Source organism: Haliotis asinina, chromosome 16, assembly GCF_037392515.1.
Source record: "Haliotis asinina isolate JCU_RB_2024 chromosome 16, JCU_Hal_asi_v2, whole genome shotgun sequence".
Taxonomy (NCBI): Eukaryota; Metazoa; Mollusca; class Gastropoda; order Lepetellida; family Haliotidae; genus Haliotis; species Haliotis asinina.
Window position 1 is genome coordinate 31,317,832 of NC_090295.1, and position 22,849 is coordinate 31,340,680.

The window sequence follows — 22,849 nt, forward strand, 5'->3', positions numbered from 1 at the left end:
TTCGCCGACGTCAGTAGGCACAACAGAGACTGCCACTCCCTGAGAAGCAACGGCTCTGTCAGTCCCTTCGCTACAAACCGGGAAATCTCCCACCGGTCGAGAGGGATCCAAACACGGTCGTACCGTGTCTGGAACAGACCCCCAATAAACACCAATTCCTGCGTGGGATGCAACTGCGATTTTTCCTGGTTGACGGAGACGGATGGGAAAGTCTAGCTGTCTGCGTAGCAACTGAGGTTTGAACTGGTTGAGAATGCAATCGTCTATGTACGGGTCAAACTCTATCTGCCTGAGATGAAGAAATCAACTGATGGACGTTGTGATTCTGGTAAATAGCCACGGGGCTGTGGAAACGCCAAACAGCAGGACCCGCCACTGGTAATGTCGTTCGTCGAACACAAACCTCAGAAACTTCCTGTGAGCCGGGTAGATGGGGACATGCAGATACGCATCCTGTATGTTGCGACTGCACAGCCACGTTCCCGGGACCAACTTGAGGAGCAACTGTTCCAGAGACACCATCTCGAAGTGAAGAGGTTCCATCAAGTAATGATTGTTGAATGCTGCCATGTTGCAGATCATGCATAACTTGTCGGAGTCCTTCTTGGGAATAAGGAAGATCGGAGAGTAGAAACCTGGCAAGAGGTGTGGGTCCAACACTTCCTCGATGGCACACTTCCCTCATAACACCTCAATGTTGTTGACGACACCTTGGTGTTAGCTCCGCATGCTCCTTATAAACCTCTGGGATAGCATTTCCAAAGAGGTCCTCTGAGGAAAAAGGGAGTTCTTCTAAGACGCTGCTTGAACTCTTCCTGCCATGAACATGCGTCTAAAAAGTCCATCCTACGCACCACCGTCATCAGCTAAAGCTGTATGGACATGCCCCAACAGCTCATGAAGCACCTTGCCCTGCCACAGGAATAACGACGACAAATGCTCCACCCAAGATTCGTTAACTTCATTCAAATCAACAGATGCCGCTGATATTGCTGACGCTAGCACCGTGACCAGCTTCAGGATATGCCGCAGCTCCATATCAATCGCTTGCATTCTGGAATCTTGTACTTTATATGTGGAGTTGGAGTGTAGTCTCTTAATGGCCTCATCTAACGCCGCCCCAGAGTCTGCAAAATCAAGACTGTGATGTTTATAGTCCAACTTCCTCAACCAGGGTGCCATAATCGTGGAATTTAACGACACCTTGGCAAAGTCCTCATTCAAGCTGTATATGGTGTCAGCCACCATAGGATGAGGCGGAATCATCAACTCCGGATCCACTCTGGTAGCCCTGGCGCTGTCCACACCTAACGCTGGGGAAGGGCAATCTGGGAGTCTGTCAGCAATCTAACCATACATTGCAGAAAGTGGCAGCTTTCTTCCTCCTCCACGTGAGCAGGATCTTCCTCATAATCAGGGGAAAAATACTGCTTTCCAACCACATCCCAAGATATGCCCAAATTGCACTCCAGAACCTGCGTCCTATGCGCCAACTGCCTGGGATTGTGACCGCCTGCTCCTGCTCTTCTCCTACGGTGAAGAGATCTGGCCCAACGATCCGGGAAGAGGATCACAATCTTGACGAGCTGCTCAAGGGGCTTCTCAACCTGGATCTTCTCACACCCACATGCTCTCCTCTCACTCTTCCGCTGGAGACAATAGTGGCACCTGTAGGCGCTCGATACGTCGATGTGCCCAACCCTGGTGCCGATCTCACCAAGCTCGGTGTCACTGTTGATTGAGATGCGTCCATAGGTGCCGGTACCAGTAAATGGATCCTCTCTCGGCATCGCTGCAAAGTCCGGGACCAATGGTGGAGTACAAGTGGTAGGTGCCGTCAGCTCCCAAGGTGGCCCAACGTCATCGTAGGGGTAGGTACTAACAACGCTTGTAGAATCCATTGTACCTCCGGGTGCGCTGGGGCGTCTCGTCTTGACAAATCCAGTCTGAATGGTTGGTATCGGCAATGCATCAGTGTCTGTATCAGCATCAGCTCCACCCTAGCTGAAGTATCAGATGCCGCCCCAGGCACCTTTAACGCTGTCTGCAACTCCGGTGTACAAGGCGCCGATAATCTGGATACTGAATATCTTGCGTAACTTCTGAGTTTTCCTCTTCCTCACCACAGCCAGGAAAACTATAAACTCTGCTCTTGTCAAGCCCATACACACTGCACAACGCTGCACAACAATGCACAACGCTGCTCAAGGGTGCACAACACCGTAGCACAATCCGGACACCAGGGGTGAGGATCCTTGCCAGACTTCAGACCTTCACACACCACAAGAGTCGTGTCATACACAACTACTGTAATAAAATGAAATATAAATGTGACAATAAGGATAAATGAACAAAACACCCTTTGCCATGTAATGGACTGCTCCACTCGCACTTGCAGCAGCTGCTTTGCAATTGACAAGTGAAATGGCTGCCCCTCTGATAAGGACAGCAAAGTTATACTAGATACATCACCATGTGACTAAAATATGGAACACAAAAGCTTAGGTGGAAGAAGTATCAAACAAAAACCAATCCGCCAACAAACAAAACCGATCCGTTTAAAATTACGGAGGCAACATCGAAAATAGGAGACACATGACCGTGTCTCGCGCGAGGTATCCGACAAGTGTTCGATAACGAATTTATACGTTATGACCAACACAAAGATTGAGAAATATTACATACCACAACACCAAGAACCTGTGAAAAGGAATCAGTGCAAAAACATAGAAAATCAAACTTTATTAGCTGAAAAATGGTAGCAACTCAAACACGTCTCGGCAAGATGACGCTTGAAGTAAAAGTGAAGTTCTTGTGGAGTCTGCATGCATGCGCAGTGGGGAGATCCAGATACTTCCATATCATTACAGTTGTCAAATTCGAGGTAGCCATTCAAGACTGAATAGCAGTTCAACTCTGTCAGATCTCCTACTAAGTGAAGCTTGAGGTAATATGCTATAGACCTATAGACCTATCAAAACTTTAAACCAAATCTTCATGACTTTTCATTTGCAGGCATTTATTAATTTAATTGCAATTGCTAGTGGCTGATGCTACTGGAACTTTTTTTCAAACAAATGGTTTCATGATACTTTTTTGAAAGCTTGCCATTTATGAAAAATACAGCCCGTTTGGGCACCTACGAGAGAGAGTCTTGTAATAGGTCTGTAATTATGAATAAATTTCAAGCCACAGAATAAGATGGTTGTACCTTTGATGCTCTAATTCTTCAAAATTTAGTGCCTTTGTTAAAGGAAATGCAGACGATGAAAACAGACTTTTCACCTCCATGATGATGGCTGGCAAAAATAATAGGCTCGATAAATTGCTTCAGATTGCCTCTGATTCCTTAGGTAATTTTACAGTCTTGCGGCTTTATTTTGTCAGTTATCATATCATCATATTGACTTACCTTTCCTTTAGAAGAGACAATATGTGTAGCTGTTCCCTTGCTGGTCTCATCCAGAACTTCCCCGTCAAAACTAACTACAGTTTAGGTTCCCCAGAACAACAGAATATGTTCTTGGAATATAATCTGATTGCTTTCGCTCGTTTGCTACCAAATCATTCACTCCTTAAATAAAAATAGTATTACACAGAAGGTCATTTAGTATCCTCTATGTGTCCCAAATGCATTTTTCTGCATTCATTCTAAACATTTGTGTGTCCTGGAGACACATTTCTGTGTCACTTAAGGCCCTGTAAACATCATGCACTGAGGACAGTTCATTGAATCATTGAATCATTATAACCATCCTCATTTCATGAGATTTCAAAAATACATGTCACTACTTCACCTGCATCAGGAACACCATGGTCGAACCTGTAAAGACTCTGAAATAAAGGATACTCTATAATATTCTGCTTGAGCTCCTTGAACTTGTCTGTGCCTACAGGCAGGAATATCTTGCAGCCTTTGAAAATTTTGGATGGGGAAGGACTGGCAGATGGTTCTGTCTTGAACTGAAATACAATGGTCACGAGTACTGAAGTTTCATCATAAGGGATCAGTCTGGAGGCAAAACTTTTCTCTGTTTAACTGTGAGTAAGCGTTTAATTTTACATGACTCTTAGAAATGTTCCAGCCATATCACAGTGGCGAGACACCAGAAATAGACTCTGCTGAACAGGAAGAAACAGTCATTCCTGCTGTTTTGTTCTGCCAGTTTATCCAAATACATTCATCATCTGAATTATCTACCTCATCTAGTAGTATAGGGAATGGGGGTTCTGGCTCACTTTCACAAAATGTCTCTACAAAGCCTTATTTACTAAATAAGGCTTTGGTTGGGTCATTAGCTCTTGCTACTATTACCCCTACTACAAAAAAGTTGGCGGTAATTACTGTGCCTTGGTAGGAGGTAACACTGTGCCGTACGGTACGATCAATAATTCTTCTCTTACAAATCCCCTACCCGGCCCATCCCTCAAGTAGTACAAGTTAGGTTCGTCGGCTTTCATATCCACTTTATCTATGTTGTAAGTTTTGACTGACCATATAGGATCGGTGGCTCGCTTACGGCTATCGCCCTCGTGTTCCCCTATGTTATGTTTATATCGAGGAAACAGTTTAACGTGAACCGCCTATGATCTCTTTGGTGTTCGTAATAAAGGCTTGTTGGGCTTTTTGTATCCCCTGTTCTATGTACTTTTTTTTCTCGTCCTCGCTGATAGCAGACTTACGAGACTTGGACCGAATATCTTGTTTCATTCCGTTATATTTTGTGAGTTCAGAGAGGATTGAACGAAACTCCTCTTCTGAGATCTTACTGTCAGAGAGTGCCGTGGAAATTCGCTCACTCACTGTGTTCAGCTTTGCTTCGGCCAGAACCCTGATCTCGTCGTGTTTCAATGCCTTACGATTAAGTCTGCGTGATACTAACTTAAGAGCCAACCCTACCAACCCTGTCACCCCAGCCGTTATTTCAATACCTAGCACTATAGGTGCAGCCACGATGGTGGTTAACAACCCAACGCCTGCCGCCCCTAGTCCCATGCTGGTTGCCATAAGGGTAGTGTCAGCCCCATCCACGATATTGAAAGCTCTATTATATTTTTTACATAGTGCTTTCCGCGTGTCACGGTCTTGTTCTAGTTGACGTTTCACATCACATAACTGCCTCAAGCGGAACCCATCTACGGTTTCCAGCGTCTTCGCTACTTCCTCTACGACTGGGTACAGACCCATCCTATAATATATATTTTGAAAGATTTTTTAATTGGGTTTCAATTAAAAGTCTATCAATGAATTTGAAGTCTACAAGTTCTAGACTACTAGTCAGGGTAATAGGTGAGAGGTTAATAAAATTTCCTGTTGTAATAGAAACCCCACGGAGGCTTATTAAGTGGTTTATAGGACCCGTGGTACCCCATTGTATAACAATACGACAATATCGACCTAGGTGTTCTTCATACCAGTGAATTGACACCCCGGGTAAAATTTGGTGTACTCTTGAGGTGTTTTCATACCCTAAATAGGAAAAGAAGACTTCTATGATGAGGGTGGAAGGGGAAGATATTCTATCAAGATCACTGCTAAATATTAATTTATTGTCTGGACGAGCACTTAACCCCTTTTTCCCGTAGCCCAAAGATTCTGTGTGTGTTAATGGAATCTCTGGAATGAAATCCCCAGGCCAGATACCGTTGTTCCTAATCTTAGAGATCAATACATCTTCGCTTAATGTGATATAAGGTGAGGTGGGTATTAAGTTGATCAGCCATTTAGGTTTTTTAAAATCTGGTAACGGCACCCGTCTGTACACGTTGTCTTTGAAGTGTAGGATGTAGAATTCATCTTCCTCACCAGGCTGATCGAAGCCCTCCGTATCTCCAAGGTCGTTAAGTGTAGTGTTGGGATGATGACTGGTCATTATTATACTATTACGATATAATTTCCAACTGGTTTTCTGATAATAATTCAGGGGTTAACTTCATACCCATGAAGTGTATGTTGTCAGGCAGGAAGATATTGATTAGTGATATCTTATTTTCCACGATCACGTTGACCCCTTGCAGACTGGTCTTGGAGTCGACACCCACCCGCACGTAAACGTTGCAAACTTGAAACTGGTGTCGTTTCACCCACCCGAGTTTGATCCCCTTCACGATCTCGACATCATTCACCGATGGTTCCCCTAGGTAGACTTTGATGAACAGTGTTGAGTTTGCCGGCAGACTCTCTAGTATCTTGACCACGCCTTCGAATTCAGACACCAACTGCAATTTCACGTTTTGCATGGCCGGTTTACTCGATAGCATGTGGGCTGCTATAGTGTTGACTGGGCTGACGACTATACTACGTCTCTGAGTTGGGACGTAAGCCACGAGCAGGGTTCCATTGTTCACGACTTTGTTTAGGTGGTTGTCTTTGTTATCCGTGAACACGTAAGGGGAGACGAGTTTAATATTGAGAAACCATTTGTTATCGGGTAACAACACCCACTTGTCATCTTCGGTGAAGACGAGCATATATGGTTTGTTTTTGACGACGGTAGTGCTCTCAACATCGTCTAAGTCGAACAGTTTACCACCGAACGATGGGTATATTACCCAATTATTATCACCGGTGTTGACAAGGGAGTACTTAGTGTTTACTGTTGCTCTTGTGGTATCTATCATATCACTTAGGGTTCCACCGGAGGGGATTTCAACGCGTTTGTAAATGTTGTTTTTCAGTTGCAAGGCATACGATTTACCATCTACTCCGGGAGCGTCGAAACCGCGTGTGTCTCCGAGGTCGGAGATCCCGATATTGACGCATTTTTTCACTCCGGGCCCTTGTGCGCTGGTCATGTTACATGAAGCGTTAAGCTGAGGTATCCTATATTTACAGGATTATGATTTATATCTAACACCGATATTGTCAGCTCAGGTATGTTGCCCTGGGTTAATCTCTTATACTGCCGTGGTGAAAATGACTCGGTTCTACCGTCGTTGAATTTCTCAGTTTTCACCGGCACTGCTCTCAGTATAGTGGAAGGGTGGCCTCCTTGAATGTTATACGTTGTGCTCACCTGACCGAGATGAATGTATAGCTCTCGGTACGGTACTAGGTCGGGTAACTTCGTGCCTGTGATGGTTGTTGTTGGTTTTATCTCGTCAGGAGACATACCGAGCATCCTTGCTAATGGTCGGCCGAGCCTCAAAGGGTTTATTCCATTGTTGATTAACACCACTGTACCGTTTGAGTCGTTCATCTTGAGTTCGGCTCCCAGGGGTTTGAAGACCTCGTCGTTTAGAGAGCACACGCTGTAGTAGCCGTCAGTTATCTGGCTGCGAGTTCCACTAACGAACAGCTTATTGTTGCTGATATTAATGTTAGTCCATTGCGGTAGGTAGGTGATATCGCAGAGTGCGACTTCGAGTTGACCTGACGTGTTATCGATCGCGTGCGTCAGCTGAACGGCCTCACCGCTCGTTATTCCTGGAAGTGTTATGTACATATTACATATATATTTATTATATAATAGTTTTAAAATGTATTCCCCTGGTGTGTTGTACCCTAAACTGGACGTAGATTTCTCCACCATGAAGATCGTGGTTGCTCCTGGGTTGTATTTCAATGCCAAGTTTATAGATATGCCTGATAAGTATAAGCTTTCGGTGACTAACATTGAGGCAGTCCACGCTTGGTTCAACAACCCTATGCAGTTCTGGCAGAACCAATTCAACTTTGCCGTGTGGTGCGCTACAACGGGGTGTGGTGTGACATTGACCGACACTCGGCGTGGGCCGCTGAGTCAGTCTGTGTTCAAGTTCCACGTGTACTACCAGGTCAGACGTATCCTTAAAGAGATCAGCGCCCCCCTCCCACAGGACAAAGCGTGGGACGCAACAAACAACCCGTACGATAGACGGGTCTACGAACGTATTTGCAACGAATTCGAAATAGACCCGAAGACGGATTGGCGTTTGCCGGGGCTGAACCACGGGTTGGGTATTCCTTACGCTCATGGGCTCTCGCCAAAAGCATTTGACAAACATATACTAATAAAATTTATGCAACGAAAAATGTTTAGTACGGAACGTTTTTCCCATGCATTAGCTGATCTTGTTCCTAAACCTAACAAATCTGGACCAAAACCAGTGAAAGATGCCAGTGATGATTTACTGACACTAGGTATACTTAGGCAGGACTTTGCTTTGTCGAGTAATGAATGGAGGGATGATCGTATGGACTTTAAAAAAGGTGGTGTTGGTTTCACAATCCAGAAAGTGGAGCAGTCAAACGCAGACGGGTGGAAAATGTTCATGCTGGACACGTCGAAAGGATTCACTCGTGCCGGGGTAGTCAGGTTGAATGACTCGATTCGAACGTACGTGTGGGCGCTGTTGGGTGCGCAGTCGATGACGCGTTCCAACATCCTCGGTAAGGGAACTGCTTACGACGCTCAGACACAATTCGTTTCCAACGTTGAGGATGCTATCAATTCTCCAGTTGATCTCCCGCGGGCTATCGAACGCTACCAAAACGTGTTAGAATACGCCAGGTCGAAAGTCGACTACGTGTTCGGCGTGGGGTTGTACATGGCTCCGAGTGATATGCAACTGAGAATAAAAAAAGTGGTGGGTTATAATAACGAAATAGTCATAGCCACGAAGGATCAAAAGTTGGGTATCAACCCCGATATTAACACCCCACATATCCCACACACCCAACCACGTGAAACGGGTATAGTTGCGCCACCCCCGGAGCCTAAAGTTCATGTGTCCCCCCCACACCCTCATGTGCATGTGGGGGTACAGCAGCATATTGATAATAAAACGGCCCTAGTGGTTGGTGGGGTAGCTTTGGGACTTATTTGGTTAAAGATTTCTTAGCCGCTACGTACACCAGACCCGCCACGGCGACGATGGCTGCCCACAGGTTTTGACTGAGCCACATGGCAGTTTTAGACAGAGCGCTCAACAACCACGAGACGATGCTACCCAGGATGCCGGGAAGGGCTTCGGCGGCTTTACCAGCCAGTTTAGCTAGGCCTTCCCCGAGTTTTTTAATCCAGTCTTTAACACCCCCACCGCCACTTGGAGTTCCCCCGCCGCCGGCAGGCCCCACAGGGGTTCCTCCCACCAGTGACACCACCAGGGTTGATATAATGAAACCCAATGCAGTCAGAATACTGGCGATGGTGATCCCTTGCTCCCGGAACAATATCCGAATCCTGTTGGCTAAAGTTGTATCCTCATTCAGTATTCTATCGATTGTTTCCCGAATACGACTGATCTGGGATCGAAGCTGTTCACGATTCGAGGAAGCGGATTCCAATCGTGTACGTCTCTCGTCTTCTAAATCGCGTAGTCGTTCATTGATACGGCGCTTCATATCATCGTTTTCAGTTTCGTTGAGTTTGGTTTTTTCCCTAGCGATGTGCTCGTCGATTTCGTTCAGTTTCCCCATGTTGTTCACGAGTTCTCCACGCACGCGTTTCACAGCTTCGTCTAAGCCGCGCAGTTCCCTTACCGGAAAGTCAAACCCCGGTAACGGTTTGTCCCAGTAGGTGCTCAACAGTTTTTCTATGCTGTCTGAGGCTTCTGTAGCACGCTGTGGTGTCATTTCATCTCTAGTGGTGAGGTGGGATCTGGTAGCTTGCAGATCTTCTTTAACGACCTTAGGTATTGCACCACCGTAATCATTCATGTTTAGATTTTTACGGATAAATTCAACACCATAGCGGCTGGCTAGAGTTGACAAGGCCAGTGGTTTTTTATTGCTCTTGTTAAAGAGGTCAACCCCTGGGTCAGACTTAAGGCGTAGAACACCCTTTGTATCAATAAAAAAATCCTTATGGTATCGACCCTGTGGTTCAACGTAGTTTTTATCTCTTCTTAAACTTTCGAAATAATCATTTACCGTTGTTTCCAAGAGTTCTTGGTTCAATGGTGAACTAGTAAATGAGGTCTCCTGCTCATCATCGAATGCCTGGGCACTAGCGCCCGGCATCTCATCCATAGGTATGTCTTCATCCATTAGTATTAAAAATATATTTCTTTTATATAACAATGTACGGTAGAAAATTAGATCCTTTCAGAAAATTGAGAGAGCCATTAGGAGCCAGAGCCGTGCGACAGTCGGTGACCATCACCAACAATCCCAGCAAGATAGACCAGAACCAAACTCTGCTGGTTAGATTTCCAAACCTTGGTGAGAATGACCTCATTGTACCAGGCACTGTTCGACTGGCGTTCAATATCACGTTGACCTCCGACAACGACAAACGCGAGCTAGTGCGGAACGTGGGTCGAGCTATCATCAAGAAAACGACTGTCAAGATCAGCGGTAACGAGGTGCTGAGCATCGACGACAGCGACGTGTTTCACTGCTACAAGGATCTCTGGAAAAGCGATGGAGAACGAGTCAATGATGTGTACCAGGGTATCAGCAAATCAACCCGGGCGCGCATAGGGTATGTCTTCACGCAAGACCAACAAGACAAGCTATCGGCCGGTGAAAAGGCCATCGCTCTAGCATACGGGAATCGATTCTGCGTGCCGCTCGACTTCGAGTTGCTCACGGGACACGCGCCGTTTTACCAGGCCGCGCTGGGTGATAGGCTCGAATACGAGCTCACGTTTAACGACTATAGCAAAGTAGTGCGTACGCCGAACGGTGATGAGGCCAGTTATGCCATAGACAACATCTCTCTGGAGTTCGACATGGTCACTAGCCCGGAGCTGGCCAGGCAGGTTCGAAGTCAGTACTCTGGGAAGATGGCTATCCTATACGATCGCGTACTGAGACATAGATCAGTCGTGCGAGATAAGAGCGACACTGTGTGGAATATCAACCTGAACGTGCCGGCGAGATCGATGAAAGGTATCCTGGTCGTCCCCGTGGAGGATTACGAGCCATTCCAGAGGGACAGCGAGAAGTTTTTCAACCCCGAGATTGAAAAGGTGGAAGTGACCATCGAGGGCGTGCCCAACCAGCTGTTCAGTCATGGTATGAGACCACACCAGCAGTGGGATGAGATAAAAAAGCTACCAGTGGGGGATTACATAATAAAGGACCTGGACCTAAGCTCCGTGCAGATCGGTGAATACCTGACCACCAAGTACGCCCTATGGTTGGACATGCGATCCACGGATGATGATAAACTGCACGGTAGCGGGCGCCGTATAGATAACGGCAGCGAAGGGATAACCATCCAGATTACTAAGAAGGCTCAAACCGCTGGTAAGTTGAAATTATATCTGTACGTTATTATGGACGCGCAACTTAATATAGACAATGGGAGATTCGTGCAAGCCATCTACTAGTGGTGGAGACCCCCACACCCCCCAGGGGTACCCACAACTACCCACTGACCCACACTGCGCTATCATATGCGGGCAGACTGGCTGTGGGAAGACCGTTTTCGTGTTGGATATGTTGGAGGGTTACTACAAGGATGTGTTCGATAACATCGTTATCATGTGCCCTACTCTGGGCATGAATAAAACGTACGCGCGACCTTGGGTAATGACGGACCCTGACGTACACAAAATCGACCCTGGAACACGCCTGCAGGACTGGTTGAAAGCTCTTCACGAGAAATTTAAAGGGGAACCGACGCTGTTTATACTGGACGACTGCAGCGCTAATCGCGAGATAACAAAAAAGAGAGACATGCTATCGTACCTGGCCTTCTCCGGCCGGCATGCAAATCACAGCGTCTGGGTGCTAACGCAGAAGTTCAACTCGGTGTTGAAAGACCTCAGGGAGCAGACGCGATGGGTGGCCTTATTTCACTGCAAGGACAGGGATTCGTTCGAGGAGTGTTTGAGAGAGAACGATGTGATGAGTAAATTAGAACGGGAACGGGTGAAGAAACAGCTCGCTGAAACTAAACACGCTAAGCTCGTACTAAAAACCGACCAACCCGTGGCTTATATAGTATGCTAAGCAAAGCTAAGCAAAGCTAAGCTAAAGCTAAGCAAAGCTAAGCTAAAGCTAAGCAAAGCTAAGCATATAGCTATGATATTCGAAGTGTTTGTCGTGTGCAACTTAACCTTCATTTCTCTGTGTTTTGTCTGTATCGGGTATTATATAGTTAAAACTAAATCTTACTTGTTATATTATAAGATGGAGTGTGAGGAATTGCTCGAACAATTGTCGCCCGCAGGCCCCACTGATGACAAGCGAGAGAAACTGGTGGCGTTGGCTGTTGGCGGCAAAGCCAAACATTACTTTGGAGACTACACTCCGGATAAAATTAACAAAATGTCAGCCGAAGAAATCGATAAGCTATACGCTAGATACGAGTCCCGGCTCGGAGCAGAAATGACAAAGACAATAGGATCGGCTATGACCCAGATATACACCGGTATTGTATCACATTTCCTTCCCATTCCACCAGAGCGCCGACTTTACCTGTGGGAGGACCTCGAGAAAGACCCTTTTATCGAACACGCCGTGAGCTCTATCAGCTGCGGGCTGTACCACAAATATGGTATGTTGTTGGCTCCAGTGACGGCGGCGATTATCACGGCAAAACATTGCCAATTTGAGAGAAAGAATAATAATAATAGTATAGATGGATGCTGCACAGGAAACCCCAGTGGAGGAGACCCCAGTGGTGGTACCCCCCACACCCCAAACAGTGAGTTCACAGGAACCAGTGACGGTGGAGACCACTTCAACAGTAACCAGACAGAAGAATCCTAAGAGAGTAGCTGCCGGTAAAAAACGGTGGTGTAACCAACATAAAGTGACCAACCCAACCCGACTGTTGTTGGCTGTAGGTGTAACTGCTGCCTTGGCTATCTCGTGGTTATATACACGTGAGGGAAACCCTCACCGTGAGGTGGTACCTGAGGTGGTAACCCCCACTGTTGGGGGTGTGGGGGGTACCCCCACCGTCGACCCGCATATCATGTTATAATTTTAATATTTTATATCATATACATAATGTCTGAGGGGAAAACGTTCGTCAACGACGCATACCACGCCACAGTGGTCGCCAGTCTAGCAGTAGGGTACGCTCGGTTGACTAAAATGGTGCTTAAACAACCAACTATCAAGCTAGATTTCAACCTGCAGGATATGGGTATGCTTATAATGAACCTTGGTATGGCGATGGCCACAAAAGACATCCTAGTAAAACAAGGAATAATACCTGATAATATAATGAAATAAATATAGGGATGGCCACGATAGCTATGATGGTCGGTGGGGCGTTAGTGAATGCCCTGGCATTTTCCGGGAGTAATTTCCTCTTCTCGAAACTACGAGATGATCACGCGGCTGAAATACAGGAAGAAAGGAAGCGACACGATCTCGCTACTGAGAAATTACAAAGAGCACAGGACGAGTACGTTAAAAAACGCCTCCAGAGGATCGATTTTATTAACGAACAACTCAAGCGTGAAAACCATGCCATTAAAACATTCTACGATGTCGATGAAGCAATGAAAGAATACTATCTACTAACTGGTAAACAATTGGAACCGCTCAATAAACCCACACTCGCTCAGTACTACACACCATCCAAGGGACAAATGAATCGTGAACTGGGCTTCATAGTGTTGGGTATAGCAGCTACTGCGTTGGTTGCGAAGCAATTAAACTAAAATACCTATATAAGTAAACATGAGACCCGCTCCATACCGATGCGAATATATACTTATGGGGAAGACCGAGGCCTGTGGTAGGAAATGCAGGAATCAGGGGTTCTGTTGTTTCCATATGGGAAGTCCTAACTACACGTGTTCTGTGTGTGGTATCGGGGTTAAAGGGCACTACTGTTTATGTAAAGCTCACGGAGCGAACGTAGTCAGACATCAACTCATATACGAGAATAAAAAAGGCTACATAAAAGAACGTAGGCGACTGCTCAAGATAGCCACTTAAGAGTTACCTCCCCTTACTGTGAACCAATTAGAGATTATACACACCTACGTATAGCTATGTCTGCGGAAAGTGTGATCGCATCTCTAGTTAAAAACATATTCAAATATGAACTGGCTTTATGGGGAAGCTTCAGATTTAAGATAATATTGGACGTGGTATGGATTAAAGAGGGTTTTAAGTATACTCACCCCTTCGAATGGGAGCGGGATATCGCGACTCAATACCATATAGAACGTTTTTCAAGTCTAAGTGAATACTATAACCAAGGCGAGTGCTGGATTGAAACAGCCACACTATATATTTTACCAGGTACGTGGGACGATTTGACAGAATTACTAGAATTGGACCCGGCTGCCCGAGTTTGGCCTCTTCTGGATTGAAATATTTTTTAATAAGGTTACTGTGAACCAATTAGACATTAGTTCTCTTAGGTGTAAACACGATGTCTACTGTAAGCGAGCTCAAGAGGGTCGCAAAACAGAGAGGTGTTATCGGGTATTCTAGAATGCGGAAGTCAGCATTGTTGAGATTACTAGGTTTAGAAGCCCCTCCTACGGTAAAACAATTAAAAGCTCAAGCGAAACAGCTTGGGCACACGGGTTATTCAAACCTGGGGAGAGCCGGGTTAACCGCATTGTTATCACATGCCCCCGTAGCAAAACCTCCCACTGTAAAACAACTGAAAGCCGAGGCACACGATTTGGGTTTAGGCGGGTATTCCCGTATGAGAAAACCACAGCTTGTAGAATTATTACGACAGAATAGAGCTATTGACCTACAGTTCGTGCGCACTGAGCGCGCTGTAGGTAACTATTTGAGAGGTTGGCGCATGCACGTTGATAGAAACATAGACATTACAGATATCAAGCCTCTGATAGCTGATAAGGTCAACCAGGAACTAAATAACCTAGGAAGTATCAAGTTTCAGATCACAGTGAAAATGTCGCTCGATAAGCAGGTTGGAAGTACCACTGAGTATGTTCAGCCTTACTTCCGAGGTCAACAAGAGGTCGTCACACATGCAGAGACCATTGACGCATCAATCGATACAAGTTTTCAGCAGATACGAGAATACCTAGAACGCTACACACACTTGGGGTCCGGGTGGGCTGTAGATAAAATCGATAATGTCTATCTAGACATAGCTAACTACGTGCCGTTCAGAGGCGGGTCATACCTAGCCTTGCCTCCCTACTATAGGAACAAACATGCCATAGTAAACGTTAAGAATAGAGGAAACGATTGCCTTAGGTTAGCTATCAGGTCAGCCTTATTTCCAGCTGGCAAGAATTCAGATAGGCTTTCTAGCTATCCCCAAGATGATGGGCTTAATTGGGATGGTATAGATGAACCCACCCCAATATCCCAGATCACTAAAGTAGAAAAACAGAACAATCTGGCTATAAATGTCTTTGGGCACGAAGGCAACACAACAATAGTACACAGGGTCAGCCCGGTGAAGGATCGTCAAGTTATCAATATATTCATGATCCAGCGAGGTGAAAAGTATCACTACACATGGATAAAACATCTCAGCCGGTTGTTGCACGACCAATCGGCACACAGAGAAAAGACCCACTTCTGTGAACGATGCATACACGGTTTCAGTCGAGCTGATTTATTAGAATCCCACCGGGATGATTGTCAAGGTGTGGGGCAGACGGCCATACGAGTCGACATGCCTAAGGAAGGTGAAAATATCCTAAAATTCAGTAACCACAAGAACCAAATGTCTGTACCTTATATTATATACGCCGACTTCGAAGCCTTAGTTGTGGGTGGGGATTCCCCCACACCCCCTAGTGGGGGTAGCTTCACCCACAAGACACAAGAGCATAAGGCCTGTTCGTTTGGATACATTGTCGTCCGTTGTGACGGGGAAACGAAAGCTCCGGTAGTGTATAGGGGCCCTGACGCGGCTGAAAAGTTTCTAAAGTGTTTGCAGGAGGAAGAAAAAATTATTAGGAATGCATTGTATAAAATCGCTCCCATGCGTATGACCCGAGCCGACAGGCTAGCTCACGCTAGTAGCACTAACTGTCACGTGTGCGACTCACCACTTAACGGTGATTCGGTGAGAGATCACTGTCACATAACTGGTAAGTATAGAGGCGCCGCTCACAACGCGTGCAACCTCAAGCTTAAAATCAACCCTAAGGCAATAAACATCCCCGTTGTCTTTCACAACTTGAGAGGGTACGACTCACACTTGATCATGCAGGCCATCGCGAAAATCGATGGTAATATAACGTGCATCCCCAACAACATGGAGAGATACATCTCCTTCAGCTTAAACGGACTTAGGTTCATTGACTCGTTTCAGTTCCTCCTGTCGTCACTCGACAGTCTGGTCAAGGCCAACAATACCTTCCCTATCACCGATCGATACACAGACGCCGAGACTCGACCCCTGCTTATGAGAAAGGGTGTGTACCCCTATGAGTACATAGATAGTTGGGCCAAGTTCACCGAGACCAGACTACCCCCTATTGACTGCTTTTATAGCAAGCTGAATGAGGCGTCCGTCTCACGAGATGATTACTCGCACGCGACTAACGTATGGAATAAACTGGGTTGTAAGAACCTGGGTGATTATCACGACCTATACTTGAGGACAGATGTACTGCTGTTAGCCGACGTGTTTGAAACGTTCAGGCGGACCTGTTTAAAGCAGTATAAACTCGACCCCGCATGGTATTACACCAGCCCAGGTCTGTCGTGGGACGCCTTGCTTAAAAAGACCGGAGTTAATTTGGAATTGCTCACAGATTACGACATGCACCTATTCATTGAGAAAGGCTTGCGAGGTGGGATTTCCATGGCATCCAAACGATACGCGAAAGCAAATAATCAATACGTGAAAGGTTACGATCCTAACAAACCAACCAATCACATTCTCTACCTCGACGCAAACAACCTGTACGGCTGGGCCATGAGTCAGTATCTACCTACAGGGGGATTCGAATGGGTACCCCACGTTGATGTTATAGAGGTTGCACCAGATTCGAACAAAGGGTATATCCTCGAAGTTGACTTAGAGTATCCCAAGGAATTACACACATCGCACAACAGCTATCCCCTTGCACCCGAACGTATGAGGGTTAACCCAGACTGGATGTCTGAGTACCAACATAACTTGTCAGGTGGGCATGTGACAGACGTTGAAAAACTCGTGCCTAACTTAATGAATAAGACCAAGTACATCGTTCACTATCGCAACCTACAGCTGTACCTGTCGTTGGGTATGAGGCTGACCAAAATACACAGGGTGCTCATGTTCGACCAGAGTCCATGGATGGAGCCCTACATCAGAATGAACACAGACCTACGAAAAAAAGCCACCAGTGATTTTGAGAAAAATCTCTACAAGCTCATGAATAACTCGGTGTTTGGTAAGACTATGGAGAACCTGAGGAAACGCGTAACCGTGAAGCTGGTTAGATCTAGTGAGGAAGACAAGCTCAGGAAATTGATAGCCAGTCCGGCATTCAACCGTAGTAAGATATTCACAGACAACCTGGTTGCCCTACACATGAAGAAAAGCCACATAAAATTCAACCGGCCTGTTTACGTGGGGATGAGCATCCTCGATTTATCCAAACACCTGATGTACGACTTTTACTACAACGAGCTCAAGAAACAGTACGGCGACAGGTGTGAAGTGCTGTACACTGACACGGATTCCCTGCTGATGGAGATTCGAACCGAGGACGTGTACGAGGACATGAAAAAACACCTTGATTTATACGACACCAGCGATTACCCTAAGACCCATACCCTACACAGCACGGTAAATAAAAAGGTCCTAGGTAAGATGAAGGACGAGTGTGCTGGCACGCCCATAGCCGAGTACATAGGTTTGAGACCTAAGATGTACTCCATACTGAAAGCCGACAATAGTGAGATCCGGAAGGCTAAGGGGGTTAAGAAGTATGTGGTGAAACAACACATCAAACACGCCAGATTCAAGGAAGCCCTGTTCAAGACCCGTACCTTTAGACATAAAATGAACACACTTAGAAGTGATGGACATAAGATATACGGACTTACTATAAACAAGACGTCCCTATCGCCTATGGACACGAAACGTTGGATAGCTATTGATGGTATAAACACATACGCGTATGGACATGAAAAAATTTGAGGCTATTTACTACAGCCCGCGTGGGTACTGGAAAGGAGCTAGCGCAGTAGATAAGCTAGCTAAAATAGCGCGAGTACCCCCGGAGGAAGCCAAAGCGTGGCTTGAAAAACAAGCCCTGTGGCAGATCTATTTACCGGCACCACGCTACGTGCCTAGAAGGAGGTTCGGTATTAACATACCTAATAGCATTCACCAGGCAGACCTACTGTTCCTACCCCACGATAAGAGGTACAAGTATGCCTTAACCGTAGTGGACGTAGCCAGTCGTTACAAGGAAGCCGAACCCTTGACCACGAAAGATTCGGCCCAGGTAGCCAGAGGATTCGAACGCATATACAAACGCAGTCCGCTGACGTGGCCAACAGAGCTGCAAGTTGACCCCGGACGGGAGTTCATGGGTGCCGTGTCACAACTGCTAGCCAAACACGATACAAAGGTCAGGCGTGGCACGGCCGGAGCCCATCGCAGCCAAGCCATAGTTGAGAGATTTAATAGGACTTTGGCTGAGCGCTTGTTCGGCTATCAGTATGCTAGGGAGATGGCCACCCCTGGAAAACGATCGACTGAATGGGTCACGAGGTTACCCAAGGTGGTGTCGGCAATCAACCATGAAGTCACCCGTCTCACCGGTAAGAAACCGGCAGACGCTATCAAATTAAAATCAATAGTTGCAGAGTCGGCCGCTCCATTGCGTGGGAAGGAGAAACAAATACCAGATAGGGCCCTAGTGAGGTATCTATACCAGCCGGGGGAACACGAGGGTGATAGCCGTAAGCGAGCCACCGATCCTATATGGTCAGTCAAAACTTACAACATAGATAAAGTGGATATGAAAGCCGACGAACCTAACTTGTACTACTTGAGGGATGGGCCGGGTAGGGGATTTGTAAGAGAAGAATTATTGATCGTACCGTACGGCACAGTGTTACCTCCTACCAAGGCACAGTAATTACCGCCAACTTTTTTGTAGTAGGGGTAATAGTAGCAAGAGCTAATGACCCAACCAAAGCCTTATTTAGTAAATAAGGCTTTGTAGAGACATTTTGTGAAAGTGAGCCAGAACCCCCATTCCCTATACTACTCATCTACAGTATGAAAATCTAAGTATGTGATTACATGTCCCCTGGTACATACAGATGTAAGAGACCATTCAGCCATATGTATCATATAAGGTCAGACACCCAGGTTCAGGGTCTGAACTATTACTGGATTAAATGGCCAGTGGTCCGGTCACCTTTTTGGTAGGAGTTGTCTGCCCTTCATCCTCTCTTGTTCTCTTCACCAGTGTTTTCTTCTTGGAGACGGCAGCGTCCACACTGTCACTGCTGCCGCTGGTGCCTTGCTTTGGGCCATCACTTTTACTGTGATGATGTCCAGTCTTTTTGTCAGTCTTCTCCTTGGGATGAATGAGAAGAAAAGTAGGTATAAGCCACAAAAAATGGGGACTGACCACATCAGAAGAACAGGAGACTGACTTCATGAGAAGTATGGAAGACTGACAACATGGAAAGAATGGGAAACTGACAACGTGGGAAGTATGAGAGGTTGACAGCATGTAAAGAACAGGAAAATGATAGATATTGTTACAAGTGTGTATTTTCTGTATATTTTGTTATTAATTGATGAAGTTTGATGATCTTAGTGATAATGTTTCACCAAAGTTGAGAAATTCTGATGTGTTAGCTCACATTGATGAGATACTATCACATTTGTCCCCTGAGCAGAAAGTTCAGATGTCAGATTTGATTTATGAGTTCTCTCACTTATTTCCTGATGTGCCCGGCCGAACTGATGTTGTTAGCCATGATATAGATGTATGTGATGCTGTGCCTGTAAAACAACACCCATATTGGATGAATCCAGTGAAGCGTGAAATTCTACGGAAGGAGGTGAAATACATGTTGGACAAGGACATTATTGAACTCAGTGACAGTCTGTGGAGTTCACCATGTGCTCTTGTGCCGAAGAGTGGAGGTGCTTGGCGCTGCTGTGCTGACATGAAAGCTGTCAATGCACTCTCAGGAACATGGACGATTGCATTGATCGCATTGGTCAAGGCAAGTATATAAGTAAGTCTGACTTACTGAAGGGCTTCTGGCAGTACCAGTAGACTGTATCAGTACAAGGTGATGCTGTTTGGTCTGAAGAACGCTCCAGCAACGTTCCAGAGACTCGTCAACAATGTCACATCAGGCCCTGATCGTGTCGAAGCAGACATGGATAATGTCATCGATTACGACATGGAGTGGGATGACCATCTCAAAAGGACTCATGCTTTCTTCGAAAGACTGGCTGAGGCAAAGTTACCTGTGAATCTCGCCAAGTGTGAATTCAGGAAGGCACAAGTGGAATTTTTAGGGCATGTTGTAGGGCACAGCCAGGTACAACCAGTTCATGCTAAAGTTGAGGCAATTGTACATTTTCCAGTACCTCAATCTAAGAGAGAACTCATGCAATTCTTGGGTATGGCTGCCTATTACAGAAAGTTTTGTCAAAACCTCTCAGTGGTTTTATTTCCACTTACCAACCTTTTTGGGTAAAAAGGTAAAATTTCAGTGGGATAGCAGTTGTCAGACTGCATTTGAAAAACTCAAAGCCATACTCATGAATTCATCAGTATTGCATTTACCAAATTTTGAGAAAGCATTTAAGTTGCAAATAGATGCAAGTGATGTTGGTGCAGGTGCTGTCCTTATTCAAGAGGATGATTCAGGAATTGAACATCCAGTTTCTTATTTTTCAAAGAAATTTGACAAGCACCAAAGAAATTATTCTACCATTGAGAAAGAGACATTTGGTCTTTTGTTAGCTTTACAGCATTTTGAAGTGTACCTTGGTACCACCACTTTGCCAATTGAAGTTTTTACTGATCAAAATCCCTTGACTTTTCTTCACAAAATGAAGAACAAGAATCAGAGACTTCTTAGATGGAGTTTGACCTTGCAAAGGTTCAATCTTGTGATCAAACACTTTCCAGGGTATAAATGTTTGTTGACTTGATGATGCTGTATGTATCTGCATTTTGTCAGTGTAATTCTGCAAAAAGTTTTTCATATTGCTCATATTATTACATGTCATGTTATTATGTTATCATTGCTATGATTGTAACAGGGGAAGAGTGTTACGAGTGTGTATTTTCTGTATTAATTTGTTATTAATTATGAGGGGATGTCAATAAGTTTTGAGCCTTGAGCATTTTTAATACCCAGGTGTCACAATCTATGGTACAACATTGAACCTTGGGGTGTAGCTGATGTGGTATATAAGTTTTGGTATCCTACTCTCAGAAGTTAGTGAACAGCTCACATTGACAGAAAGAGCCCCCCCCCTCACGGCAGTGAAAATGAATAAAATTGAGTATAGAGCAGTAATTAAGTGTTTAGTTCTTGAAGGAAACTGGGCGAAGAACATTAAAGAAAGGCTTTCAGCAGTTTCAGAAGTCTTCCCCTTCATCTGCTACCATCAAATGATGGGTCAATGAATTTAAGCATGGTAGAGAGAGTCTTGAAGATGACCCCGTCCAGGTCGCCCAACAACAAGCACTAGAGTGCATAGACTTGTGCTGGAAAATCGTCGAATCACACTCCACGAGTTAGAGGAGACCACAGGCATTTCACACGGATCCATCGAGACAATTCTTCATGCACATCTCATCATGTCTAAGGTGTGCGCAAGATGGGTGCCAAGAATGCTTACAGATGAAATAAAGCAAACACGGGTCACCATAAGCAACTCCATGCTAACCAGATACAACAAGAATCCAGAAGATTTTCACTTTTGGCTAGTAACGTGTGATGAAACCTGGATCCACCACTATGATCCTGAGAGCAAAGAAGACTCCATGGAATGGAAACATGTCACTTCTCCCAGGACCAAAAAGTTCAAAGCCTCCAGATCAGTGCAGAAGGTAATGGCGACAGTCTTCTCGGATAGCCAAGGCGTCATCCACATAGATTACTTACCAAAAGGAAGAACAATGAATGGGGAATATTACGCTTGTTGAGGCAAGTGCGACAGTCAATCAAGGAGAAGCGCCGGGGCAAGATCAGACGTGGTATTTTTCTACATAAAGACAATGCTCCAGTACACACCTCTTGCGTTGCAGCCGCTGCTGTCCAGGAATGCAGGTACAAAATCTTGCCGCATCCCCCCTACTCTCCAGACCTGGCACCAAGTGATTACTATCTGTTCCCAAATCTCAAGAAACACTTGCGTGGTCGTAGATTTCAGGATGATAATGAGCTTATTGCTGCTACTGAGGTTTGGTTTGAGGACCAAAATGGCGCCTTCTACAGAGATGGCATCAGCAGCTGGCAGAAAAGATGGAACAAGTGTCTTGACTAACAAGGGGACTATGTTGAAAAATAAATGTGGTTCATACCAATATTTCGTGTTTTTCCATGCAAGGCTCAAAACTTATTGACATCCCCTCATAAGTAATAATTATTATTGGGTCACAACATCTAGTGTTTTGAGTAATAATTATGATGGGTCGCATTTCGTTTTCATAGATGATCAACACTTTTAGGATTCTGGTTTTCCGGAATTTATCTGCTCCTAGTTTTCTATGTATTTACTTCCGGGAGACTTGTATGTGGGCATTCTACAGTGTTGACGAGTGTCATAAGTGCCCGAACTTTCGGGAGATGACTTAGTATATATAAAAAGGCTGGTTGCCGTGTTGAGGGCGACACTCATTCATATGAACTAGAGGATATATTAATGCCAATGCTTGATCATCAAAACCCGTCAACGCCTGACCCACTTTATCCGCTGTCAGATTGATCGCAGTGTTGACATTCTGCATAGTTGATTATCTCTTGTACTGAGACTTTGGTGAGTTTGCTATATTGTATTTTGTGACCCATTGACTT

The 22,849-nt window shown here is 45.4% G+C and overlaps 1 protein-coding gene across 3 annotated transcripts in view; it reads right to left on the reverse strand.

The window, feature by feature from the left end:
• LOC137268858 (DNA ligase 3-like) overlaps positions 1-22,849 on the reverse strand; it is a 60,583-nt gene that overhangs the window by 6,951 nt on the left and 30,783 nt on the right. For 2 of the 3 annotated variants that reach the window (XM_067803434.1, XM_067803435.1), the window contains exons 10-12: positions 19,210-19,371; positions 3,851-3,963; positions 3,413-3,482 (exon numbers count right to left, since the gene is read on the reverse strand). In XM_067803434.1, the coding sequence (XP_067659535.1) occupies positions 3,413-3,482; positions 3,851-3,963; positions 19,210-19,371 (345 nt within the window). Of the gene's footprint in view, positions 1-3,412; positions 3,487-3,850; positions 3,964-19,209; positions 19,372-22,849 lie in introns of those variants that run through there. The other variant, XM_067803433.1, reaches the window with a different exon arrangement.